The sequence below is a fragment of the Delphinus delphis genome, chromosome 3, assembly GCF_949987515.2.
Source record: "Delphinus delphis chromosome 3, mDelDel1.2, whole genome shotgun sequence".
Classification (NCBI taxonomy): Eukaryota; Metazoa; Chordata; class Mammalia; order Artiodactyla; family Delphinidae; genus Delphinus; species Delphinus delphis.
The window spans coordinates 130,635,136-130,661,719 of NC_082685.1; the positions used below are offsets into that span (position 1 = coordinate 130,635,136).

At 34.8% G+C, this 26,584-nt stretch overlaps 1 protein-coding gene across 1 annotated transcript in view; it reads right to left on the reverse strand.

The window, feature by feature from the left end:
- MTREX (Mtr4 exosome RNA helicase) overlaps positions 1–26,584 on the reverse strand; it is a 136,842-nt gene that overhangs the window by 74,556 nt on the left and 35,702 nt on the right. Inside the window, exons 6-15 of the mRNA XM_060009488.1 lie at positions 21,059–21,233; positions 19,861–19,951; positions 11,935–12,059; positions 10,748–10,846; positions 10,238–10,340; positions 8,641–8,772; positions 7,247–7,326; positions 5,517–5,627; positions 3,882–3,983; positions 1,876–2,001 (exon numbers count right to left, since the gene is read on the reverse strand). Of these exons, the coding sequence (XP_059865471.1) occupies positions 1,876–2,001; positions 3,882–3,983; positions 5,517–5,627; positions 7,247–7,326; positions 8,641–8,772; positions 10,238–10,340; positions 10,748–10,846; positions 11,935–12,059; positions 19,861–19,951; positions 21,059–21,233 (1,144 nt within the window). The remainder of the gene's footprint in view (positions 1–1,875; positions 2,002–3,881; positions 3,984–5,516; positions 5,628–7,246; positions 7,327–8,640; positions 8,773–10,237; positions 10,341–10,747; positions 10,847–11,934; positions 12,060–19,860; positions 19,952–21,058; positions 21,234–26,584) is intronic.

Consider the following 26,584-nt stretch of genomic DNA (forward strand, 5'->3'; position numbering starts at 1 on the left):
CAAAACTTGAATGTGTCATGCAGCACAGGCAACTATATACACTGTATTTATGGCTATTTAAATAGCGTTTACATTGTATTCCATATTATAAGTAATGTAGAGATGATTTGAAGTATACGAAAGATGTGCATAGGTTATAAGCAAGTACTCTGCTGTTTATGTAAGAGACATGAGCATCCTCTCATTTTGGTGTTTTAGTATACATGGGGGTTTTGGAACCAATCCCCTGAGAATACCAAGGGAGGACTGTAACTACACAGAATACTATTTACTCTTAAAGAAGAAAATTCTGCAATATGTAACATGGATGAACTTTGAGGATATTATGCTAAATGAAACAAGCCAGTCACAGAAAGACAAATCCTGCATAATTCCTCTTATATGAGGTATCTAAAATAGTCAAATTCATGGATTTAAAGAGTAGAATGGTAGTTGTCAGAGACTGAGAGGAGGAGTAATTGGAAAGTTACTAATTAAAGGGTATCAAGTTTCAGTCAAGTGAGATAAATAGAGATTTGCTATACAACAGTCAACAATATATTTTACACATAATAATTTATTAAGAGGGCAGATCTCATCTTAAATGTTGTTTGCACAATAAAATTTAAAAACCCTTTTATTAAATGAAATGAAAGACAATAGAAATTTACACTTACAGGGTAACAAATCTAGAGATGTCAAGTAAATGGAATGAAAAAATCTGTACTAAAGGAACCAGATGCTGCCATTAAAATATTACCTCCTGACTCGATTATTTCCATACACAGAGTACGAGGTAAGAAAAATAGTGTTTATTATATGCGACAAAATTTAAAGACTAACACAAATTTTCAGTCTTGACCATTTCCCTAAAAGAAAGAACTAAAGTTATATGGACACTTAAAGATGGGTTTCCAAGTGTTAATCTTTAAAACTGAAAATAAGACACCATATGATCACTATGAATATGTACAGATAAGCTTTGTCTTTACTCATATAAAAACATTTAAAAGAAAAAAAAGAAAAAAGAACTTTACCTATTTTTGCTTCAGCTTACAGGCTTCCTACAACCATATCTCAAATTCTCCATGCAGTTCCTAAGTCTTAGAAGTTGAACACAGTATATTTCAGAGATATTGACCTATGTATGTCTTAACATGTTTTGAAGATTATTTTAAGTAGCTAATCAGCTGGCAGTTAATTTTATATTTTAATTCATGTTAAGCTTCCTATCTTATTGATAGTGTTCTCTATGGATATGCTTAATAATTCCTTACTATCAATACATGGAGAAGGAGAAGGAAAGCAATCAGGTAGGTCAAACTTCTTTGAGAAGCTCTTCAAAATAAAACAAAACTCTTAGACAATCCAAAACACAAATATTAAGCAAGCAAAATGAACAGGTTAATTTGAAATAAAGCTTATAAATTTATTATTGGGATATTATAATCTCTCAACAGGATGAATTAGAATGGTAGATTGTAGAATTAATTCATGAAACTATCTGGGCTTACAAAGGTATAGGAAGATAACTGTGCACAATACTGATAATATCTGCCCTACTTCCTGCGCTGATAAGTGAGAAGCGATTTGTGCAGTGGAGTGGGCAGATATAGAGGTATCTCAAATTTGGAGGGCAAAGTAAACATTTCTGCCCTCTGCAGATCTCCATGCCCTCCACTGAACGACTTGCTCTTTTCCTATTAGAACAGAAAGTAGGGTACAAAGTATCAGCAATTTGAGCAGTTACCCTCTTCCACCTTCCTAAGCCCAGACAGTTTAGTAAACTAACTCATCTACTCAGAGAGGTATTTGAACTGACACATTTAATTTCAATGTGGTCCTGAAGTATGTTTCTCAAATTCCTGGTGAAGGCACAGAAGCTTAACTTGTTACCTTAAGTAGTTGTTTTCCAATTGTTGGGCTCATCTTTTCATCTACCATAAGAATTACAATTCCTCTGTCATCCATTCCCCTCCTTCCAGCACGACCAGACATCTGAATGTATTCACCAGAGGAAATCTGAATGAACATAATTAAAAATGCAAAGTTTAGGAGAAAACCTGGTGAAAAACATATTCTTAAAATTATTCTTATCATAAAGTTCACAAGCACAAGCTACACATTCCACGACAGCAAACAAGATTAAAAACATGAACTTTTAGGAAAGTTTAAGTAAAAAGACAAAAATGCAAAACACTTAAGAATAATGTTGCAAAACTAAATTTTAGCTCCAAAATGATCAAATAGCTATAGAGAAATACTGGCTAATTCACCGGCATAAAAAATATCTTTGAACTAGATATTCTGGAAAACAGGAAAGTTTAAGAAAGCAAACAATGACCCAAACTCTATTAAATACCAATTCTGTCTTGATCATAACAAATTTTCTTAATTTCCAAATGAGATTAATATAAAAATCAACACATACAAAAAGCACAATTTCTATTTTCTCACTGTATGTCCTTGGCATTCAGAAGAGTCCATTCATCACTAAGAACCACCTAAGGGAGAAAGGTTAGTAAGTCTCCCATGCATAGTCTTTCAGGGTAAAATTGAACCACCTGAACACTGGGCAAAGTTTTATCTGTAAGTACATGTGTACTTTTCTCCTGTTGGAAGGGTCCAGCATGTTCGGACTCTCAAAAAATGTTTGACTCAAGAAGAGTTGCAAACCACTGTGCTACTAGAAGGCATATTACTGATAGCATCAAAAACAGACCTAACGACCTGGGACCAACCTTAAAGATCAAAAAAGAACATTTCAAAAAGGCAGTCCAATAAAATCTCAACAGCACTCAAGGGCATTGTTACATTTTGACACATTATGATTTTTAGATTTCATAATTAGGATCTTGAATCATCAAGAAATGGTTGTTTTCTTAAATTCAATTACCCACTTTACTACATACCCTTCCCTGGGGTCCACTGGATGCCAAGGAGCAGGTAAAGTCACGAAAAACTTATTTATTTATTTTCTTGTAGCATCAGTTTTATTCAAAGAATTAAGTAATTTTAAACTGATGATGAAGAATTTTAAAATTTACATTAACTTAAAATATAAAACATATGGAAGACTTTATCCACTTTGCAATTAAAAATTATATTCTACATGAAATAGTCTTCTTTTGACTTAAAAAAGTCACAAGTTACAGAAAGTTTCTGAGGCCTTCTCAAAACTTTGAGGCCTTCTCAAAACATAGAGGCCTTCTCTATAACGCCTCCATGACCACTTATATACAAGTAACTTCTTTTCTTGTGTTCTATCCTTCCTATACATATTTCTCAGAGCCCATAAAATAAACTTCCACCTGCACTAAGTCTCTTCACAGTAGGGATTAGTTTGGTTTTGTTTTAAATTTAGCATCCTCAGTATCTACCATAGCTCTAGGCCCATAGTTTAAGTTTGGTAAGAAGCAATTACTTCCTTCTGGATTAAGGATTTATTTTTACTCCAATTCACCATTTCACTCATGATCCCAACTTTTGCCTTAGGAAAGACATATGTGCAAACCTGTTAAAAAAAAAATCTCTATTTTAAACCTAAAGAGTAAAACAGTGAGCTACAACTGTAGCCACTATAGTAGAGGTGCTTTAAATAACTTAAAATTTGAAGAAATAAAAATTCTAGACATATTTTAAATGCATTAAAGCATTCATGACTCATTTGCACACTTATCCCTCATCACTAAACTCTTTCACCTACTTTTTGGTTTTTGTTTTTGGCTAAAGGACAGAAATATAAAGGATCTGAAATTTAACTTTGATGAACTACTCATATTAGCTCAGGTACAAATTTTAAAGTACTTAGAACTGAAAATCTCGAAGACTACATGAGCCAAAATCATCTTAGGTAAAACTGAAGTTAAAAGTTATTTCAATATATGAATTATTTTACTTACCCATCGGAAATCCTTCCCATCAAATTTTCGGGCGTTTGTAAATAAAACAGTTCTAGCTGGCATGTTAATCCCCATAGCAAAAGTCTCAGTGGCAAATAAGGCCTAAATGAGTAAGTATACAATTAAACACATATTTTAAACTGAAAAACTAGTTTCGTTAATAAATTACTCAAGTATAAATAAATCATTAATTTAAAAAATTAGTTAATGAAATTTTACAAAAATAAGACACGCTATCCGAGGTGTATTTCAGTATTTTATATACAAAATTATTAAATTTACATATAATTATGTATATTAAATTTATATTATAATATTTAATGTCCCTTGGATCCCAGAAATTTTTTAATTCAGGGAAAATAGTCTTTCTTTCTGTAACTCCAGTGGTGGTAACTTGGAGAGACTACTACTGGTCTAATGGACAAAGCATTATTAGGCTGGAGAATATTTTTCTAAACACAGTCTCATTTCCTGGTTTCTTCATTGATGATGCAGTGGTTTTAGAGACACCTTTAAAATCTGAGGGGAGATCAAAATCAGTGGCACTTTATGTTCACATCTAAGACTTTACCAAAGAGCACACAAAGGTATGTGTACAAGTTAAGTCACTGAAGTACTGTTAAATAATCTAAATTTTCATCAATAGGCAACAATATAAAACACTTTATTTCATCAACTTAACAGAATGCTATTCATCTGTTAAAAAGAATGAATAGCAATGCATATGAAGAAATTGAATAACGTGGGTAATATAATCACTTTTGTTTACAAATTAAATCAAATGTTATTTGTATGTATCCTAGTGGATATTTCTAGGAAGTAAAGGGCAATGGTGGTCTTTAATTTTTCACTTTAGGTACAGTTATTCTATTTGAATTCTACAATCCACAAGTATCACTTAAAAGATTCTTTAAAATGGGTCTCAACAAAACATGCAATCTATATGAGGACATCAACAGGGCCTTACCAGGACCCAGGTACAAATAGTGACCAATTCTTTATCTAAAATACCTCAAGTATGGTCTTTAGGGTGAGTAAATTTCTTTTAAATATCCTAGTTAGTGCTGAAGTTCTCATGACAAATCTCTAATCTGATTTTTAAACATAAAATAATTTATGAATCATATAAAGGCTTACAACTATATTTTGGAGTTGTTTCCCATTTTCAACATCCCATTACTGGGTACAGACATCAACATAATATTAAAAATTAAATTAGACTCTCTTTGGTTTAAATGAGAACATCCTAAAAACTCTTTCATAAGTCTAAACAGCAATTCTCCTTGTCTTTCCTAAACTAGTCCTTTTAATCTGTATACAGAATGGAGTCCACTTACAGTATCAACTTCAGGTCTGAAAATTAAACAGCACCTTCTGGAAAATTCTACACTGTATTCAGTAATGATACCATTTCTTACTTTAAGACTAGGAAAAGAAACAAATGACTTTTACCTATAGTCCAAAATTTATGAAGTATAACACTGTATACAAAAATAAGTTCATTACCTAAGCCGTTCTGTTCGACTTACTTAAATAACAATTAAAAAAAAGTTGCCTACAAACAGTGTTCTTGATAACTTTCAAACTGCTCACATAACACAATTTTAGGGCATAATAAATAAAATAAAATCATACCTTTATCAATCCTTCAGAAAAGAGAATTTCTATAGTTTCTTTCAAAATAGGAAGTAAACCACCATGGTGAATACCAATGCCCCTCTTCAAGAGAGGAAGTACATGTTCAACCTACGATTGGATTCAATTTTATTTTTAAAAAGATGTGAGGAAAAGAACTTTTAAAATGTGAAACTAACAAAATTAAGAAAAATCAGTAATCAAGAAAGAATGCTGTTTAAAGAAATTTTATATAACTTTTCCAGAAAAACTAGAAAGCAAACCCATATTCCCACAATTAAACTTAAAACACAATAAAATTCTGTCCTAGCTTTAATATGAAAGGCATGTTTAAATAAACTTGATAAATGTTTTGCTTCCTCATTCAAATTTTCCAGCATTACTTCATCTCCTCTAAAAAAATTAAAGGTTATGACAGCAAAGTTTGCATCTGCATGAAATAAACTTAAAAAATACCAGCCAGGAGTTCCCTGGTGGCACAGTAGTTAAGAATCCGGCTGCCAATGCAGGGGACACGGGTTCGAACCCTGGTGCAGGAAGATCCCACATGCCACGGAGCAACTGGGCCCGTGAGCCACAATTACTGAGCCCGTGCTCTAAAGCCCGTGAGCCACAACTACTGAGCCCGCGTGCTTAGAGCCCATGCTCCACAACGAGAGAGGCCACTGCAGTGAGAAGCCTGTGCACCACAATGAAGAGTAGCCCCCGATCGGCACAACTAGAGAAGGCCTGTGCACAGCAACGAAGACCCAATGCAGCCAAAATAAATAAATTAAAAAAAAAAAAATACTAGCCAACTCAAACCAAAAGAAAATAAATAACTATAAAGCATATTTAATATAAATATGTACTTTATCTAAAAACAAATGAATTACTGAAGAGTTCATTAACACTATTAAATACCATTAAATTTTACTATTAGAAGTGTGCTAGGATAACAAGTATGTATAAAGACATGGCTCAGCCCTTAGATACTAATAATTCAGCTGGAAAGAAAAATTACAATAAGATTTCATAAATTAAATACCATTTTAAATACCAAGAAACATGCAATTGCAGTCTTATCATAAATCCCACACAAATCAAAGCAAACATCTGTAAGCAGAGTATGACCTTCCAATTTTTCTTTTCACAAAATAAAACTATCATATAGTATTAGGTTGGGCTAAAGCATTAGTTCTCAGTTTCGGATGCACATTAGAACAACCAGGCGAGTTTCTGAAATATTCTAACGATCAGGACACACACCAGACAATTAAATCAGAATCTCTGGAGTGGCAACAAGACATCAGTATATTTTAGAACTCCTAAGGCAATTCTAATAGTCAAAAGAAAAAACCACTTTAATTAATTAAAGCAAAGTAGAAATCAAATTTCTCATTAAACTTAGGTTTGCTCTATTGTTTTGTTTGGTAGCCTTATGAATTAAGAAATTCACTGACTTCAAATTAGCATTAAAAATTCTGTAGTATTAGGAACAGAAGCAATAATTTCCAGATCATGCTAGCTTTCAGAGAAAAGTTTCTTCAAGGCAGCAAATGTTTCCTTTTGTCACCTTCTTAGAAGTTCAAAATAAGAATCAAGGTTATCATTTCAGTGCACAATGCAACATATTTACTGCAGTGTGCAAACAGTGAAATATATAATATAGTAACAAATCCAGGAAATACAAAGTGAATATACACTATCTGTTAATAGCCACAGTCTACTTAATGACATAAAACACACACCTGAGGGAGCTTTTTATCTTCATCTGACAAGCAGTCAATTGCGTTACTGAATACTTCTTCAACCATCTTCTTTTCTTCATCTAAGAGAGAAAACCCAAGGGTATATAAGTATCTAAATGAGTCAGTGATAACAAATTTCACACACTGCAAAGAATAAGAGTCTATAAAGAGTAAAAGTAAAGACTCATTATTTTAGATAGGCAGAAGGTAAAGTAGATCAAATTTTCTACATAATTATTTAATAAAATTCATTGCCTTTCAAAACAGATCTAGCAGAGTTAGTCCACGAGTAAAAAGTACTATCTTATAAAAGCAGTAACAGTAACTACGCTAGGTATCTACATGCAATATTTAAGTCAAAAAATTATAGGACACAGGGATTATTATTACTCACTATTAAGGAAAGTAAGGCATTGAGCAAATAATGGGCATTGGTATTAACGTTACGTCAGCAATTCCAAAGCCTATGCTCTTAACCATTACACTGCCTTCTTATAAAGTGACTATTTGTCAATAAATATTTGTTGACTTTATCAATATATAACCCTGCAACATCAAGCACATACAGCACTGGTAGTTATAAGAAAACATTTCTAAGAGCAATTCACTCAGTCAAAAAATATATATATTATTGGCTTTAGGAGGGTATATGGGTTATCTGTCATTTGTTATTTTTTACCCATGGAAAAGTAAAAATTAGCTTTAAAATCATGGGATTAGTTCTGTGCCTTGATAAAGAAAACAAGACAACTGAAATTTGATTCTGCATGACTGAAGATATTATTTACTTCTCACTGCACAGGATCAGATATGTAAAAGGACGAAATGAATGACAACTGGGTTGGTATTTGGCATGCTGCAATTTTTGCCTAGGCTATGCTACTATCTAGCTGTGTGACTTTTATATGGTTACATTTACAGTTAATAAATGAGAATAATATATTCATTTGCTAGAAGTTATTTTACTTTATTCAAAAATTATACCACAGTTAGGTACAGGGGCAGGTCTTCCCAGTTTGGATTTCTAGAAGAATGAAACATAACAGAAGGTAGTCTGACCAAGAGACTAACCTTAAGTTATCAGACAGAAAACCACAATAACCAAAGAGCTATGGCAATGAAGTATAAGAAGGTATGAGTCTAATATTTCTTACTAGGGGTCTTTGGGTTTTATATAAAACAATGTATTATACTTACCTTCCAATAAAAGAAGACAGAAGAAAGGAAAAGAAATGATAAATTGAGGGCCTTAAAGCTTTTACAAATGTGATGTAACTACTGCTGTAACTGTAAGGTGAACTGCAAATTCTAACAATACACAAAAATGTCTTACCAGAAATATATTTACGCTAATTTTCACGTAACATTAAAACTATACTGAAACTATATAGTACCTGTGTTGAAATCTAATTTGGTCATTTGAAGTGCGTAGGCTTCACAATCTTTCTTACTAAAACTGAAAATAATTACAGGTTGAAAGTTTCTTTCCATAATCATCTTCACAATCTTGAACACATTTGATGGTCCTGCAAAAAAGGTACATAAACCATATCCAAAAATTAACTCAAAATGGATTAAAGACTTAAATGTAAAATCTAAAACTACAAAACTCTTAAAAAATATATAGGAGTGCACCTTCATGATGCTGGGTTAGGCAAGGCACTCTTAGATATGATACCAAAAGCATAAGCCACAAAAGAAAAAAAAAAAACCTGATAAACTGGATTTCACCAAAATTTAAAACTTTTGTACTTCAACAGACACCAACAATAAAGATAACTCTAACTCACAGAATGGAAAAAAATATTTACAAATCAGATATCTAATAAAGGTCTAGTATCTAGAGTATAAAAGAATCCTTACAACTCAACAACAAAAAGACTGTAATTTTTGAATGGGCCAAGGATTTGAATAGATATTTCTCCAAAGATAAACAAATGGCCAGTAAGTACAGGATCTTCATTAGCCAACAGAGAAATGTAAATAAAAACCACACTGAGATATGACTTCATACATACTAGGATGACCATAATCAAATAGACAGGCTACATTAAAGTACTGGCAAGGATGTGGAAGAAATGGATACCTCATATCCTCCTGATGACAATGTATAATGGGGCAGACACTTTGGAAAATAACTTGGCAGTTACTGAAAAGGTTAAACATAGAATTATCATATGACTCAGCAATTGCACTAGGTATATTCTCATGAGAAAAGAAAACACGTTCACACAAAAACTTGTAGTACACAAATGTTTACAGCAGCATTAGTCACAACAATCAAAAAGTTGAAAACAACCTAACTGTTCATCAACTGAAGAATGAATAAATAAAATGTGGTAAAATCATACAATGGAATGTTATTTGACTATAAAAAAGAATGAAGTACTGACATATGCTATAACATGGATGAATCTTGAAAACAAGCTAAGTTGCAAAACACCACATATATCATGATTCCATTTATATGAAATGTCTAGAAAAGGAAAATAGAAATAGAAAGTAGATTAGTGATTGCCTAAGGCTGAGGGGTGGTGGGGAAGAGGTTGGGAGTAAATGAAGAATGACTGCTAATGGGTATGGGGTTTCTTATTGCGTTAATGAAAATGTTCTAGAATTAGATAGTAGTTGCACAATTTTGTGAATATACTAAAATCCACTTAATTGTACCCTTCTTAAAAATGGTGACTTCTATGATATGTGAATTGTATCTCAATAAAAAAACTGTGGGGACAGCTGCATAATTCTGTGAATGGACTAATAACTGTTGAATTGTATACTTTAATGGGTGAATTGTATATGAACTATATCTCAGTAAATGTCATAGAGGAAAAAGAGATTAAAACTTTATTCACCCAATTTTATCATACACTATCTAGATCTTTATACAGCCTCCTGAGGGGAAAAAAGTTAAATAAAAAAACCCCAAAAAATGTAATCTGAAAATACAATTTACATGTAAAATTCTCTTAAAACAAAGTTCCAAATTACCTTTTGTTCCTCCTTTTCTCCCCTTCTGATCTCCTTTTGCCAAATCACCAGCATCTCGAAGTACCTGCATCGCAGTATTAAAATTATCTTCTCTGAAGTCACCCTGGAATCACAAAATTTTTCTGTGTAACTTAATATCTAATCATAATGCAAATATTTTTTCATACCTCAAAACAAAGCTTCCTCAAATAATAAATAATTTAATATAATAATATAACTGGGAAAAGCAAAACATAAGATATCTGAAACATGTCCAGAGTCCCTTATTCTCAAGGCATTTAAAAAATACTGGAAAAGGAAGGAAATCTAATTCATGCATTAAAAAATACGAGTCTTAAATATAATTTTTGAAATAAAAATACATACACAAAAAACCAACAATAACTCTGGACCACAAAACTACTTAAGAAAAAAAACGGATCTCTGCCATTCTTCTCTAGTTTAAAGAAAAATGGCTATAAACAGCAAAGTATGATATTATAGATATAAGAATTATAATTACTCCCTTACATTTTCATCAACCACAAGGTGCAGACCATCTCCCCCTGCTGGAAAAATGTAGTGCTGTAATGGAGTAGGCCGATAATCTGTGTAAATTACATGACAAGGCTGTAAAAACAAAGAAAAGTAATTAACCATATATTTTATTTCTTCAAAATAATACCATGTATATGACCTACCTAAAAGACCTTAAGGAGACAAATTTTTGAATTCAACATTTCAAAAAGAAAAAAGTTTTTTTAAAAAAACCCTTAAGTCAGGAAGAGAAAAATGGGGAAAAATGAGGTCTATCAAATTATACTACCATCTGTTCAATTTTACTAATTCCCTAATCAGGGATAAATATCAATACATGATTTGAGTTTCCATATGATCTTGGATCCATACCCTAGACCTGTGATGCCATAATTAAAGAAGACTTCAATTTCTCCCTAGCAGCAGTAATGGTGACACAGAATGCTCCCTGAGGTAAAATAGAACTTTTCTAGCCCAGAGACTTTTCAAAGCTTTACTAAAAGAGCAGGTTGATCTAACTCCTCCAGAAGACCCACTGTGTTTCTATCCTACAAAAGCAACATGATGTTACAAAAATGCCATTAGAGAGCTTATAAATGGATAAAAAATAAATTTTCAGCATTCTGGTATAAAGGAAAAATAAGGGCAGAAAAATAAAACCAAGAATAAATTTAGTACACATGAACAAAAGCTTGTTATAAGGTCCTTTAATGCTGCTAAAATTAGACTAGAAAAACAAAAAGAAAATACAGTCAGTAAAAAGTCTGCATTCACATGAAAACAATCAACTCACACTCTCAGAAAATGCCCAGCTTTTTCCCAGTACCGAGCTCTTAGAGAAAATTCTCTACTGTGTACTCATGGTTCATTGTATGAATAGATAGTTTCCAAACCTGGCAGGTCATCATGATCAATTTGGGAGCATTTAAAAGTTAAAGGTTTCAAAACCCAAGACCCTACTCCCAGAGATTTTGATGTATTGGATTTGAGATGGGACTCAGAAAATTCACACTTACAAAAAAATTAGTCGGTTGATTTTGATAAGCTTGCTCGATTTAAAAAGTAGTTTCACATTAAAATGTCTTTATTCTAGGCAGCATCAGGAACGAAGTACAGGATATAGTAAGGCCAACTTGTAACATTTTAAATATGGAAAACATCAAAAAAGGGAAAGAAAATACCTGTTTGTGTAAGTGGCAAATCCATTCAGCAAACTGCCGGGCATTTGGAATAGTAGCCGAAAGAAAGACATAGTGAACATTATCAGGAAGCAAAATAATAGTTTCTTCCCACACAACACCACGCTCTGAAAAATACAAATACACCTTGGAATTCAATGTTACTTTATTATTTTCTCTCAAGCTCAATAATTAGAAATACAGACCATGTTGCACAAGGATATTTTTAGCCACAGACCCTTACTGTAAACTACTTTAGTTCTAACCATGGATTCATTTAGTAGAAAATTAGTAGACTAAACCAGCATAAACACAATGTACTCTGAAATAACAGCCTGCAAAAAGCAGTGCCAAACTGAATCCTGTTCAAACAGCCTAACAAGAGTCCCAGGACAATGGAAACAGTATTTCCATCTCACTTAGAGAAGCATAAGTTGTTGGCTTATAGAAAGTCACAGTAACAAATTTCAAAGAAACACCATTACTACAGCATATAGCATCGTTCATCTAAATTACCATCATGAGCTCCAGAGATGAAAGATTTGATAAACAACAAAACTATAAGTCAAATGGAAAAAAAATGGAAAAATCCATGTGAGAATTTCCCTCCCATAAATGAACAAATCAATACAGGATTCATGATTTAAAAACCAAAATAACTGTTTAGAACCTAATCTTATGAATTTCACAAAAGTGAAATTTCTAGAAAGGGTAAATGATTTCTTTAACTTGTATTATTACTTTCACTATGAATACAGGTTAACTCACTGCTTTAATTCAAATAAAAACTAAGCTTTAAGTGTGTACATATTAAACATTTAACTTTTAAATGTGTTTGTTAACTTTCGCCCTCCAAGTTCCACCCAAAATTCCAAGTAAACTTACTTTTCCATTACAGTAGTGCAAAAGTTCAAGTAAAGGGATAAATTTTTTGCTCATTTTTATTTCATAATCCTCATTTTATTTTTACCATAAACATGCACTTATTTAAAAAAAACAATAAATAAAAATCAAGAATGTTAACTTTGTAGGCTAGAAGTTTTAGAAATTCTTTAACATTAGTTATACTAGAGAGCTCTCTATTAGAGGGAACTAATTTTAATTCCATTTTTAAAATGTGAAATTGCATTTACACCCAGAAGTTGTTACTTTTTAAGAAGCTGTAACTGAATGAGATCCTACTGGAAATAGCACATCATGTTATCCACAAGTTAGTTTATAAGAACTCTACTCACATGGAAGATCAACAACTACTTGTTCAAAATTCCTAATGCCATTCTTTTTTTTTCTTAATATCTTTATTGGAGTATGATTGATTTAGTGTTGTGTTAGCTTCTGCTGCATAACAAAGTGAATCATCTATATGCATACATATATCCACATATCCCCTCCCTCTTGCATCTCCCTCCCACCCTCCGTATTCCACCCCTCTAGGTGGTCACAAAGCACCGAGCTGATCTCCCTGTGCCATGCAGCTGCTTCCCAATAGCTATCTCATTTTACATTTGGTACTGTATATATGTCAGTGCTACTCTCACTCTTCGTCCCAGCTTACACTTCCCCCTCCCCATATCCTCAAGTCCATTCTCTACCTCTGTGTCTTTATTCCTCTCTTGCCCCAAGGTTCTTCAGAACCTTGGTTTTTCCTTTTTAGATTCCATATACACGTGTTAGCATACGGTATTTGTTCTCTTTCTGACATACTTCACTCTGTATGAGAGACTCTAGGTCCATCCACCTCACTATAAATAATTTCGTTTCTTTTTATGGCTGAGTAATATTCCATTGTATATATGTGCCACATCTTTATCCATTCATATGTCAATAGACACTTAGGTTGCTTCCATGTCCTGGCTATTATAAATAGTGCTGCAATGAACATTGTGGTACATGACTCTTTCTGAATTATGGTTTTCTCAAGGTATATGCCCAGTAGTGGGACTGCTGGGTCATATGGTAGTCCTATTTTTAGATTTTTAAGGAACTTCCATACTGTTCTCCACAGTGGCTGTATCAATTTACATTCCCACCAACAGTGCAAGAGGGTTACCTTTTCTCCACACCCTCTCCAGCATTTACTGTTTGTAGATTTTTTGATGATGCCCATTCTGACAGATGTGAGGTGGTACCTCATTGTAGTTTTGAGTTGCATTTCTCTAATTATTAGTGATGTTGAGCATCTTTTCATGTGTTTGTTGGCAATCTGTATATCTTCTCTGGAGAAGTGTCTATTTAGGTCTTCTGCCCATTTCTGGATTGGGTTGTTTTTTTGATATTGAGCTGCATGAGCTGCTTGTATATTCTGGAGATTAATCCTTTGTCAGTTGCTTCACTTGCAAGTATTTTCTCTCATTCTGAGGGTTGTGTTTTGGTCTTGTTTATGGTTTCCTTTGCTGTGAAACAGCTTTTAAGCTTCATTAGGTCCCATTTGTTTATTTTTGTTTTTATTTCCATTTCTCTAGGAGGTGGGTCAAAAACGATCTTGCTGTAATTTGTATCATTGTGTTCTTCCTATGTTTTCCTCTAAGAATTTTAGTGTCTGACCTTACATTTAGGTCTTTAATCCATTTTGAGTTTATTTTTGTGTATGGTGTTAGGAAGTGTTCTAATTTCATTCTTTTACATGTAGCTGTCCAGTTTTCCCAGCACCACTTATTGCAGATGCTCTTTTCTCCATCATATATTCTTGCCTCCTTTATCAAAGATAAGGTGACCATATGTGCATGGGTTTTTCTCCGGGCTTTCTACCCTGTTCCATTGATATGTGTTTCTGGTTTTTGTCAGTACCATACTGTCTTGATTACTGTAGATTTCTAGTATAGTCTGAAGTCCAGGAGCCTGATTCCTCCAGCTCTGTTTTTCTTTCTCAAGATTGCTGTGGCTATTTGGGATCTTTTGTGTTTCAATACAAATTGTGCAATTTTCTGTTCTACTTCTGTGAAACATGCCATTGGTAGTTTGATAGGGATTGTACTGAATCTGTAGATTGCTTTGGGGAGTACAGTCATTTTCACAATGTTGACTCATACAGTCCAAGAACACAGCATATCTCTCCTTCTCTTTGTATCATCTTTAATTTCTTTCATCAGTGTCTTATAGTTTTCTGCATACAGGTCTTTTGTATCCTTAGGAAGGTTTATTCCTAGGTATTTTATTTTTGTTGCAGTGGTAAATGGGAGTGTTTCCTTAATTTCTCCTTCAGATTTTTCATCATTAGTGTATAGGCATGCAAGAGATTTCTGTGCATTAGTTTTGTACCCTGCTACTCTACCAAATTTATTGATTAGCTCTACTAGTTTTCTGGCAGCATCTTTTGGATTCTCTATGTAGAGTATCATGTCATGTGGAGAGAATGACAGTTAACTTCTTTCCGATTTGGATTCCTCTTATTTTTCTTCTCTGATTGCTGTGGGTAAAACTTCCAAAACTATAAAAGTGGTGAGAGTGGGTAACCTTGTCTTGTTCCTGATATTAGAGGAAATGGTTTCAGTTTTTCACCATTGAGAATGATGTTGGCTGTGGGTTTGTCATACATGGCCTTTATTATGTTCAGGTAGGTTCCTTCTATGCCTCTCTTCTGGACAGCTTTTATCATAAATGGGTGTTGAATTTTGTCAAAAGGTTTTTCTGCATCTATTGAGATGATCATATGGATTTCATCCTTCAATTTGGTTAATATGGTGTATCACACTGACAGATTTGCATATATTGAAGAATCCTTGCATTCCTGGGATAAACCACTTGATCGTGGTGTATGATCCTTTTAACGTGCTGTTGTATTCTGTTCGCTAGCATTTTGTTGAGGATTTTGCATCTATGTTCATCAGAGACGTTGGCCTGTAGTTTTCTTTTTTTGTGACATCTTCGTCTAGTTTTGGTATCAGGGTGATGGTGGCCTCATAGAAAGAGTTTGGGACTGTTCCTCCCTCTGCTGTATTTTGGAAGACTTTGAGAAGGACAGGTGTTAGCTCTTCTCTAAGTGTTTGATAGAATTTGGCTGTGAAGCCATCTGGTCCTTGGCTTTTGTTGGAAGATTTTTAATCACAGTCTCAGTTTCAGTGCTTGTGATTGTTTATTTTTTCTATTTCTTCCTGGTTCAGTCTCAGAAGGCTGTGTTTTTCTAAGAATGTGTCCATTTCTTCCAGGTTTGCCATTTTATTGGCATACAGTTGCTTGTAGTAATCTCTCATGATCCTTTGTATTTCTGCATTGTCAGTTGTTACTTCCCCTTTTTCATTTCTAATTCTGTTAATTTGAGTCTTCTCCCTTTTTTTCTTAGTGAGTCTGGCTAATGGTTTGTCAATATTCTTTATCTTCTCAAAGAACCAGCTTTTAGTTTTATTGATCTTTGCTACTGTTTTCTTCATTTCTTTTCCATTTATTTCTGATCTTTATGATTTCTTTCCTTCAGCTAACTTCAGGGGTTTTTTCTTCTTCTTTCTCTAATTGCTTTAGGTGTAAGATTAGGTTGTCTGAGATTTTTCTTGTTTCTTGAGGTCGGATTGTATTGCTATAAACTTCCCTCTTAGAACTGCTTTTGCTGCATCCCATAGGTTTTGGGTCGCTGTATTTTCATTGTTATTTGTTTCTAGGTATTTTTTGATTTCCTCTTTGATTTCTTCAGTGATCTCTTGGTTATTTAGTAGTGCACTGTTTAGCTTCCACGTGTTTGTATTTTTTACAGATTTCTTCCTGTAACTGATAGCTAGTCTCATAGTGTTGAGGTCGGAAAAAATATCTGATATGATTTCAATTTTCTTAAATTTAACAAGGCTTGATTTGTGACCCAAGATAAGATCTATCCTGGAGAATGTTCCATGAGCACAAGAGAAGAAAGTGTATTCTGTTGTTTTTGGTTGGAATGTCCTATAAATATCAATTAAGCCCATCTTAATGTATCATTTAAAGCTTGTTTCCTTATTTATTTTCATTTTGGATGATCTGTCCATTGGTGAAAGTGGGGTGTTAAAGTCCCCTACTATGATTGTGTTACTGTCGATTTCCCCTTTTATGGCTGTTAGTATTTGCCTTATGTATTGAGGTACTCCTATGTTGGGTGCATAAATATTTACAATTGTTGTATCTTCTTCTTGGATCAATCCCTTGATCATTATGTAGTGTCCTTCTTTGTCTCTTGTAATAGTCTTTATTTTAAAGTCTATTTTGTCTGATATGAGAATTGCTACTTCAGCTTTCTTTTGATTTCCATTTGCATGGAATATCTTTTTCCATCCCCTCACTTTCAGTCTGTACGTGTCCCTAGGTGTGAAGTGGGTCTCTTGTAGACAGCATATATATGGGTATTGTTTTGGTATCCATTCAGCCAATTGATGTCTTTTGGTTGGAGCATTTAAACCATTTACATTTAAGGTTATTATCAATATGTATATTCCTATTACCATTTTCTTAATTGCTTTGGGTTTGTTTTTGTAGGTCTTTTCCTGCTCTTGTGTTTCCTGCCTAGGAAATCTCCTTTAGCATTTGTTGTAAAGCTGGTTTGGTGGTCCTGCATTCTCTTAACTTTTGCCTATCTGTAAAGGTTTTAATTTCTCCATTGAATCTGAATGAGATCATTGCTGGGTAGGGTAATCTTGGCTGTAGGTTTTTCCCTTTCATCACTTTAAATATGTCCTGCCACTCCCTTCTGGCTTGCCGAGTTTCTGCTGAAAAATCAGCTGTTAACCTTATGGGGATTCCCTTGTATGTTATTTTTTCCTTGCTGCTTTTAATATTTTTACTTTGTATTTAATTTTTGATAGTTTGTTTAATATGTGTTTCAGTGTGTCTCTTTGGGTTTACCCAGATGGTAGTCTCTGTCCTTCCTGGACTTGACTATTTCCTTTCCCATGTTAGAGAAGTTTTTGACTATAATCTCTTCAAATATTTCCTCAGTTCCTTTCTTTGTCTCTTCTTCTGGGAACCCTATAATTCGAATGTTGCTGCATTTAATGTTGTCCCAGAGGTCTCTGCGACTGTCCTCAAGTCTTTTCATTCCTTTTTGTTTATTCTGCTCCCTGGCAGTTATTTCCACCATTTTATCTTCCAGCTTACTTATCCGTTCTTCTACTTCAAGTATTCTGTTATTGATTCCTTCTAGAGTATTTTTAATTTCAGTAATTGTGTTGTTCATCACTGCTTGTCTGCTGTTTCGTTCTTCTCGGTCCTTGTTGTTTCTTGTCTTTTCTCCATTCTGTTTCTGAGATTTTGGATCATCTTTACTATCATTATTCTGAATTCCTTTTCAGATAGGCTGCTTATGTTATCTTCATTTATTTGGTCTTGTAGGTTTTTACCCTACTCCTTTGTCTGTTACATATTTTTGCCATTTCTTTTTTTTGTTTTTTGGATGGGTGCTGCTGCATTCCTGTCTTATTGGTTGTTTGGCCTGAGATGTCCATCACTGGAGTTTGCAGGCAGTTAGATAGAACTGGTTCCTAATGCTGCGATAAGCACCTCCGGGAGGCCTCACTCAGATTGATATTCCCTGTGGTCCGAGATTCTCTGTTAGTCCAGTGGTTTGGACTTGGAGCTCCCACCACAAGAGCTCGGGCCCAACTTCTGGCCTGGGAACCAAGATCCTGCAAGCTTCATGGTGCAGTTAAAAAAAAAAAAAAAGAAGAAGAAAGGAAAAAGGAGCAGTACAATATCAAGAACATAAAAGAAAATAAAATCAGAAAGATAAAGGTATATTAGGAAAAATAAAACTATAATTGAAACAACTGCAACAAGGAGAAATAAAACCACAGCAGAAGGAAAAAAAAGGGGGGGGGTGGACAACAAGTCAAAAGGAGAGATCACTAACAAAGTATAAAGAATAAAATAAAAGTAGAAATATAAAAGATTTATTAGGAAAAATAAAAATAGAAAAGAATCAACAGCAACGAATTAACAACGTAAAACAGAACCCCAATCTGAGAGAGGAAAAAGGAAACAAAAAGGAAAAAGCCTTGGCTATGCGGCCGCAGTTTAGGTAGGGGGTGGAACTTAGGTAGTGGCAGAGTTTAGGGTGGGGTGGGGCCTGTGCAGAAGGGGAGAGGCAGCATGTCGAAAGGAGGGCCTCTGGAGTGTTGGGTTCAGGAGTTAGGAGGTAGGGCCCTGACTGAGGGTGTGTGGGTGGGGTTTAGGCCCAGCTCGTTGGAGGGGTTCTCCAACTGCAGAAGTAGGGCCCTGGCTGGGGTTATAGTGGCGGGGCTTGGGCTCTGTGCTGTAGATGGGAGGCTCCAAGGGCAGAGTATTAGGTCCAGGAGCCCAAAATGCTTCCTGGTGCCTAAGTGGACAGGGAAAGCATTGGCCCCGTTCCCTTCTGTTCTTTCACGCCCCTCCCCCACCGTCTCCCCTGGGGTCTCCCCCATTGCCACTGGACCCCTAATCGTGGGTGGGTCCTGCTGGGTGCAGGAACTCCTTCTCTCCCCCAGCCACCCCTCAGGGGTGCCATCCTAGAGGTCCGGCCTTTACTTTTGCTCCCCCTTTCCTCCCTCCCACTCCCTCAGGACCCACGTGGCTGGAGGGAGACTAGGTGGGCAGAGGATCAGGCCCGGGATCTCAACAGGTTCCTGGGGGTCCAGCTGGGCAGGGGAAACCTGGCCATGATCCCTTTTGATCCTCTGCCCTCCCAATGGTTCCCCAATTTCCCGCATTGGGTGTGGGATCCCTTTCCCTCCCCAAGCCGCCCCTCAGGGATGTCAGTCCTGTCCTGCCTCCACTTCTCCTCCCACTTCACTCCCCCCACGCCCCACATCCTACACGGTCACTGGGGTTTCCTCCTGTCCCTTAGGTGTCCATGGTCCCCCACTGGTACCTGGTAGATGCCCTAGTTGTGAGGAGATGCGAATTCCGCGTCCTCCTAGTACACCATCTTGACTCCGCCCTACCTAATGCCATTCTTAAATAAAATACATGCTCACATCTCAACAACACTACAGAATATACCTGAATCTCTCATGTAATGAATTTCATCAAATATGACCCAAGCAACTTCTCGCATAACTTCAGAACCTCTGTACAGCATACTTCTCAAAATCTAAAGAAAAAGGAGAAGATTTAGCAGGATTCTGACATACCAAAAGCTCTTCTATCTAACAAGAAATTTTGGATATTCTTTTTTAATGGAAAGATTAAAATAATTTTAGGGAGATACATCTCTCTAAAGTACATAATATTCCTTCCCTAAATCCAAAATAAATGACTTCTCAAGTAAGTAATCAGATATAATCCATGGAAACAATTATCATCTCCATATCCATATATCCTGAATAAGAAGCCACTTCCTTGCATGTACAGCACTTAACCCAAGACCTACACTTGCTAGAATACGAGAATAACTTGAAGTTATCTTCTATCTAACACAATGGATCTTATACTGTTACCATTTTTTCTACCTCATCTTACCAGTATGAATACTTTCTAACAACCGTTATTCTGATTTCTGAGTTAAATACATCTTCCACGGATGGAAGAAAGTTTTGAGAATGGAAAATAAACTTACTTTAGGCACCAAGATGAAAAGTGAGCAATGCTTTTGGGTAACTCTAAAAGCCAGAAGCTAATTTACACTCTCTAGTGTACCATGTCTTTGTAGAATGCAATGATATAATTCAAGCATGTACAAAAATACTTAGTAAAGACAGCTAATAGTGTCCAAAATGTAAGATGTTACAAAGATATGCAAAACTTAACTGTGATTATGGAAAGAAGCTAAACATAACTGGGTGTTTTAAAAAGTTAGTTATCTATTTGTATCAACACTCAGATACAGAAGAAAAAAAATCACACAGAACAAGGAGCCACTACATATTCGAAACTATGTACTGAAATCCTTGAAATTATATAAAACCATCAAATTATTTTCAAGTCACTGATAATACACCTTTAAAAATATTTTGTGAAGAAAAAACTGCATCTATATTATGACAAATAACAGAAATATTGGTAATTTACAACTAAATTCAATTACTAGAACTTGTTTTAAGATGAACTCTATCCCTTTCAAGTAAATCTACTCAGACAGCAAAATGTTACATTTTTATTGATACAGAGCAAGTAATAAAACATTATCTGTTTTAACTGAATAACCACATTAATTAAAAGGAAAATTAATTTAATTAAATTGAGACACCATATAAATTACCTCTGTGGTCATAACAAGACAAGATGCTGTAGGATTAATAGTAACATCTCCAGTCATCAGACCAACATCTTGAAATTCTTCATACATTTCACGGTATTTCTGGTTACTCAGGGCCTTAATTGGGCTAGTAAATATTACACGCTGTTTTTCCCTTAAGGCCAATGCAATGGCATATCTAAAAATGTGAAAACAAATAAGAATAAAGAATTTACAAAACCATACTTCTTTAGAAGTATGTGATTTAAAAAATTCTATTCATATATAGTGTCCAAACTTTCCCTAATTACGTATCTTAGATAGACTTTGCAGAATATTAATGTCTTATTCTATTTACTTTCAACAAACTATAATAATAGTAATAACGATGATAAATGTGAAGAATAGTGGTCTAAATGAATAAGAACGTTTTAAACGCTGGTCTCTTGGAGTTAATGTAACTTAATTACTAATACCAATGGATTACTAATGGTTATTACCCTATTTCTTGGAAGTAAAACACATTTGTTTCTCTAGATGGGCCTCCAAAAGTTTACAGAGCCTCTGCCTGTCAATTTATACATACACAGAGTATAAATACTTAGGAAACACTGGAAAATGAGTTTGAGTTTCACAAATAAGTTAATGCATATGTATTCTCTCCCCACATGTATTAGTTATCAAGTCTGTCCTTTGTTTGTTTGTTAGTTTAAATAAACAGCTCTGACCTTTTTTTGGTCGGCAAACCTTTCCTTTTTTAAAGACTTATTTATTATTTAAATTTTTAATTTTATTTTTGGCCGTGTTGGGTCTTAGTTGCAGCAAGCAGGATCTTCACTGAGGTGTGTGGGCTTCTCTCTAGTTATGGTGTGTGGATTTTCCCTTCTCTAGTTGTGGCGTGGAGGCTCCAGGGCACATGGGTTCCAGAGTGCACAGGCCCTGTAGTTTGCGGCACACAGGCTCTAGTTGAGGTGCATAAACTTGGTAGTTGTGGCATGCAGGCTCAGTTGCCCTGTGGCATGTGGGATCTTAGTTCCCTGACCTGGGATCGAACCCACGTCCCCTGCATTGTAAGGTGGATTCTTTACCAGTGGACCACCAGGGAAGTCCCATCAAGTCTGTCCTTGACTGGAAATTAAGGCAGGTTCCAATAGTTCTTCTGCAGAGATTAATAGAATACAATATAGTTTTTCCTTTTTGAAGAAAATTCAGCAGAGTTAAGTATTTAAAAATAGATCATGAAATCAGGACTAAACTTAGCAGCATGGTAGATCCTCCTTACTTAAGATACAGTTCCTATCCACAACAGGCTTATAACCTATTTGGGGAAATAAAAATATGGGATTTCCCTGGTGGCACAGTGGTTGGGAATCTGCCTGCCATTGCAGGGGATACAGGTTCTATCCCTGGCCCGGGAGGATCCCAGAGGCCGCGGAGTAGCTAGGCCTGTGTGCCACAGCTGCTGAGCCTGTGCTCTGGAGCCCATGAGCCACAACTGCTGAGCCATGTGCCACAGCTGCTAAAGCCCACACGCCTAGAGCCCATGCTCTGCAACAAGAGAAGCCAACACAGTGAGAAGCCTGCACACCTCAATGAGGAGTAACCCCCACTCGCCACAACTGGAGAAGGCCCGCGCGTGCAGCAACAAAGACCCAATGCAGCCAAAAATAAATAAATAAAAATAAATTAATTACTTACAAAAAAATTTATCCCAACCACGCCCCCAGTGAAATAAACAATAAAAAAATTAAAAGTTGTCCAAACGTGATCAAATATGAATAGTAAGAGACATACATGAAAGAGAAAAGAATATACAGATGCTACAAAAAATTAGAAGATATAAAAAGAAACAGGAAAGTGATCAATACTTAAGAAAAAGAAGCAGTCACAAGAAACTGAGTGGGCCCAGATGTTGGACTTAGCAGACAAAGACTTCAAAAAAGCTGTAACAGGGCTTCCCTGGTGGCGCAGTGGTTGAGAGTCCGCCTGCCGATGCAGGGGACGTGGGTTCGTGCCCTGGTCCGGGAAGATCCCACATGCTGCGGAGCGGCTGGGCCCGTGGGCCATGGCCGCTAAGCCTGCGCGTCCGGAGCCTGTGCTCCGCAACGGGAGAGGCCACAACAGTGAGAGGCCCGCGTACCGCAAAAACAAAAAAGCTATAACAAACATGTCCAAAAAATGTAAGGAAACCATGTTCTAAGAATTAAAGGAAATAGGACAATGATTCAACAAATAGGAAATCTCAACAGACACCTGAAACTATAAAAACATAACCAAATGAAAACTCTACAGATGAACAGTACAATAATTGAAATGAAAAATCCACTAGGTGGCTCAAGAGCAGATCTGAGATGGCAGAAGAAAGTATCTAAATATGAAGATAGATCAACAGAAATTATCAAATCTAAAGAGAGAAATAGAAGAAAAATAAACAGACACTCAAAGATCTATGCGACAACCTCAAGTGTCCAAACATAAGTTCCAAACTGAGAAAGACGCAAGATAAATATTTGAAAAAATAACAGTAAAAAAACTTCCTAGATTTGTTTTAAAAAACATTATAGATACCACAAGCACAATGAACCCAAGCAGGAAAAACTTTGGAATCACACCTAGAAACACACCTAGAAACTTTCAGAGTCAAACTGCTGAAAGTGTTCAAAGCAGCAAGAGAAAAACAACTCAAAACATACACGAGAATACCATCATAATTAAGGCTTACTTCTGATGGGAAATAATGCAGTAGAATGAAACAATGTCAGCCAAATGAGTATCCAATATTGAAAGAAAAAAAATGTCAACCAAGAATTACATATTCAGTGACATTATCCTTTCAAAAATAAAAGCAAAATAAAGACATTTACAAATAAAAACTGAGTAAATTTACTGCTAACACATCAACCCCAGAAGAAATATTCTTAAAAAATTCTTTAACTCGAATACAGAGAAAAGAATAGAGTTCTAAAAATGATAGATATGTGGGTAAATACAAGACTGTATAGGGTTTGTGCTTCTCTTTTATTCAATTAATATTTTTAAAAACATAAGACTGTTTAAAGCAAAAACATTATTTTAACATTGCATTACACTGGATTTATAACATATAGTTGAAATATATGTGACAAAAATAGCAGAAAAAAAGGAGGAAGAAATATTAGAGCAAGGTAACAATATTTTACAGAAATTGTGGCTGTAATTTAGTTAAAAATGTATACTGTAAGCCCTTGAGTAATCACTAAAAACATAACTCAAAGCTAAAAAAAAAAATCAACAGAGGAATTAAAATAGTATACTAAAAAATGTTTGTTAAATATAATAGAAGCCTGTTAAGACATGAGACACATTACTGAAAAACAACAAAATCAACCACATCAATCATTAAATCAAATTATTAAAATCATAAAGTATCTTCTCCAACCACAAAGAAATTAAATTAGAAACCAAAACAGAAAGGTGTATGGAAAATCACCAAATGCTTGAAAAGTAAACATAAGAGGAAACCAAGAGAAACTAAAAAATGAATTGAATTAAAAATAAAATGTAACTACCAAAATTTATGGGATGCATGTAAAGCAGTACTAAGAGAGAAAATTATAGTTTTAAACACATTAGACAGGAAGAATAATGTAAAATCAATCTAATTCCACTTTAAGTAATTCCTTGATAGACACAGATTACCAAAACTGACTCAAGAAGAAAGCAAACTGAGTTAGGAATTAAAAAATCTTCCCATGAAGAAAAGCCTAGGTGGTTTAGATGGCTTCATTAGTAAATTCTGTCAAACATTTAAAGAGAAAATACCAAAACTACACAAATCTTTTCAGAAGACAGACCAGGAGGGAACGCTTCCCAACTTATATTATCAGGTCAGTATTAACATGGTATCAAACCTAGACAATGACCTTGTAAGAAAAGAAAATTACACACCAAAATCCCTCATGAAGATAAGATTCAAAGATATTCCAGAACAAAATATGCGCAAACTGAAACTGGCAACATCATATAAGATGATCATCTGCCATAAACAACCAGGTTTATTTCAGAAATATAAGGATGGTTTAACAAAAAACGGATGTAATATACCACATTAACAGAGTAAAAAGCAAATACCATATCCTTGCCTCTATAGATGGAAAAAAGATTTGATAAAATACAATGCTTCTTTTTTAATCCTCAATACACTTATTTTTCCCAGCTTTATTGAGATATAATTGACATGTACCATTGTGTAAGTTTAAACTATATACTGTAAGATTTGTTACCCATATATATTGTGAAATGATTACCATAATAAGGTTAATTAACGTCTCCATCACCTAATTACCTTTGGTTTTTTTCTGGTAAAAACATTTAAGATCTACTCTCTTAGCAACTTTCAAGTGTATAACACAGTATTTTTAAAGATAATAACCATGCTCTAAATTAGATTCCCAAAACTTACTCATTTTGTAACTGGAAGTTTGTCTCCTTTTATCAATATCTTCCTACTTCCTCCACCCCGTCCACCCCAGACCCTGGCAACCATCATTGAAACTCCGTTTCAATGCGTTCAGCTTTTTTAGATTCCACGTGAAAAGTGAGATCACACAGTCTTTGTCTTTCTCTGACTTATTTGACTTATAATGCTCTCAAGGTCCATTCATGCTGTCACAAATAGCAGGATTTCCTTTTTTGATGGCTAAATAATTTTCCATTGTGATCGACAGTGTGTGTGTATATGGATACAGACAGACAGATATCACATTTTCTTTATCCACTCATCTGTTGATGGACATAAGTTGTTTCCTTGTCTTGGGTATTGTGAATAATAGGAATGCAGATATCTCTTTGAGATACTAATTTCATTTCCTTTAGATATATATCCAGAAGTGGGACTGTTGGATTATACTCTTATTTCTAATTTTTTGAGAAACCTCCACACTGCTTTCCATAGTGACTGTACCAATTTACATTCCCACAACAGTGCACAAAGGTTCCCTGTTCTTCATATCCTTGCCAACACTTGTTATCTCTCGTCTTTTCGATAATAGCCATTCAAATAGGTGTTTTAAAATTTTTTTCATTTATTCCCAACTAAGAATAGAAACTTCCTCAAAAAATATATATATATATGAGAAAATATTTGTGATATTGGGATAGGCAAAAATGTCTTACGTACTGACATCAAAAGCATAATCAATCCATAAAAGAAAAAACTGAGCTGAACATCAAAATAAAAATCTTTCGTTCTACAAAAGATACCATTAAGATAGTTTAAAGAATTATTTATGATGCAGTAAGACCAACATCTCAATTGTAAAAATCAGCGAAAGACTGAAATAGATATTTAAGATAAGCACAGGAAATTGATACTTAACATTTTTAGTCATCGCAGAAATTCAAAACCACTATGAGACATTACTATATACCCACTAAAATAGGTATGATCAAAAAAAGATAATGACAAGAGGTGGTAAGGACACAGAGAAACTGGCACCCTCATCCATTATCGGTAGGAACACAAAATGGTACAGCCACTTTGGAAAACAGTCTGGCAATTTACTGAACAGG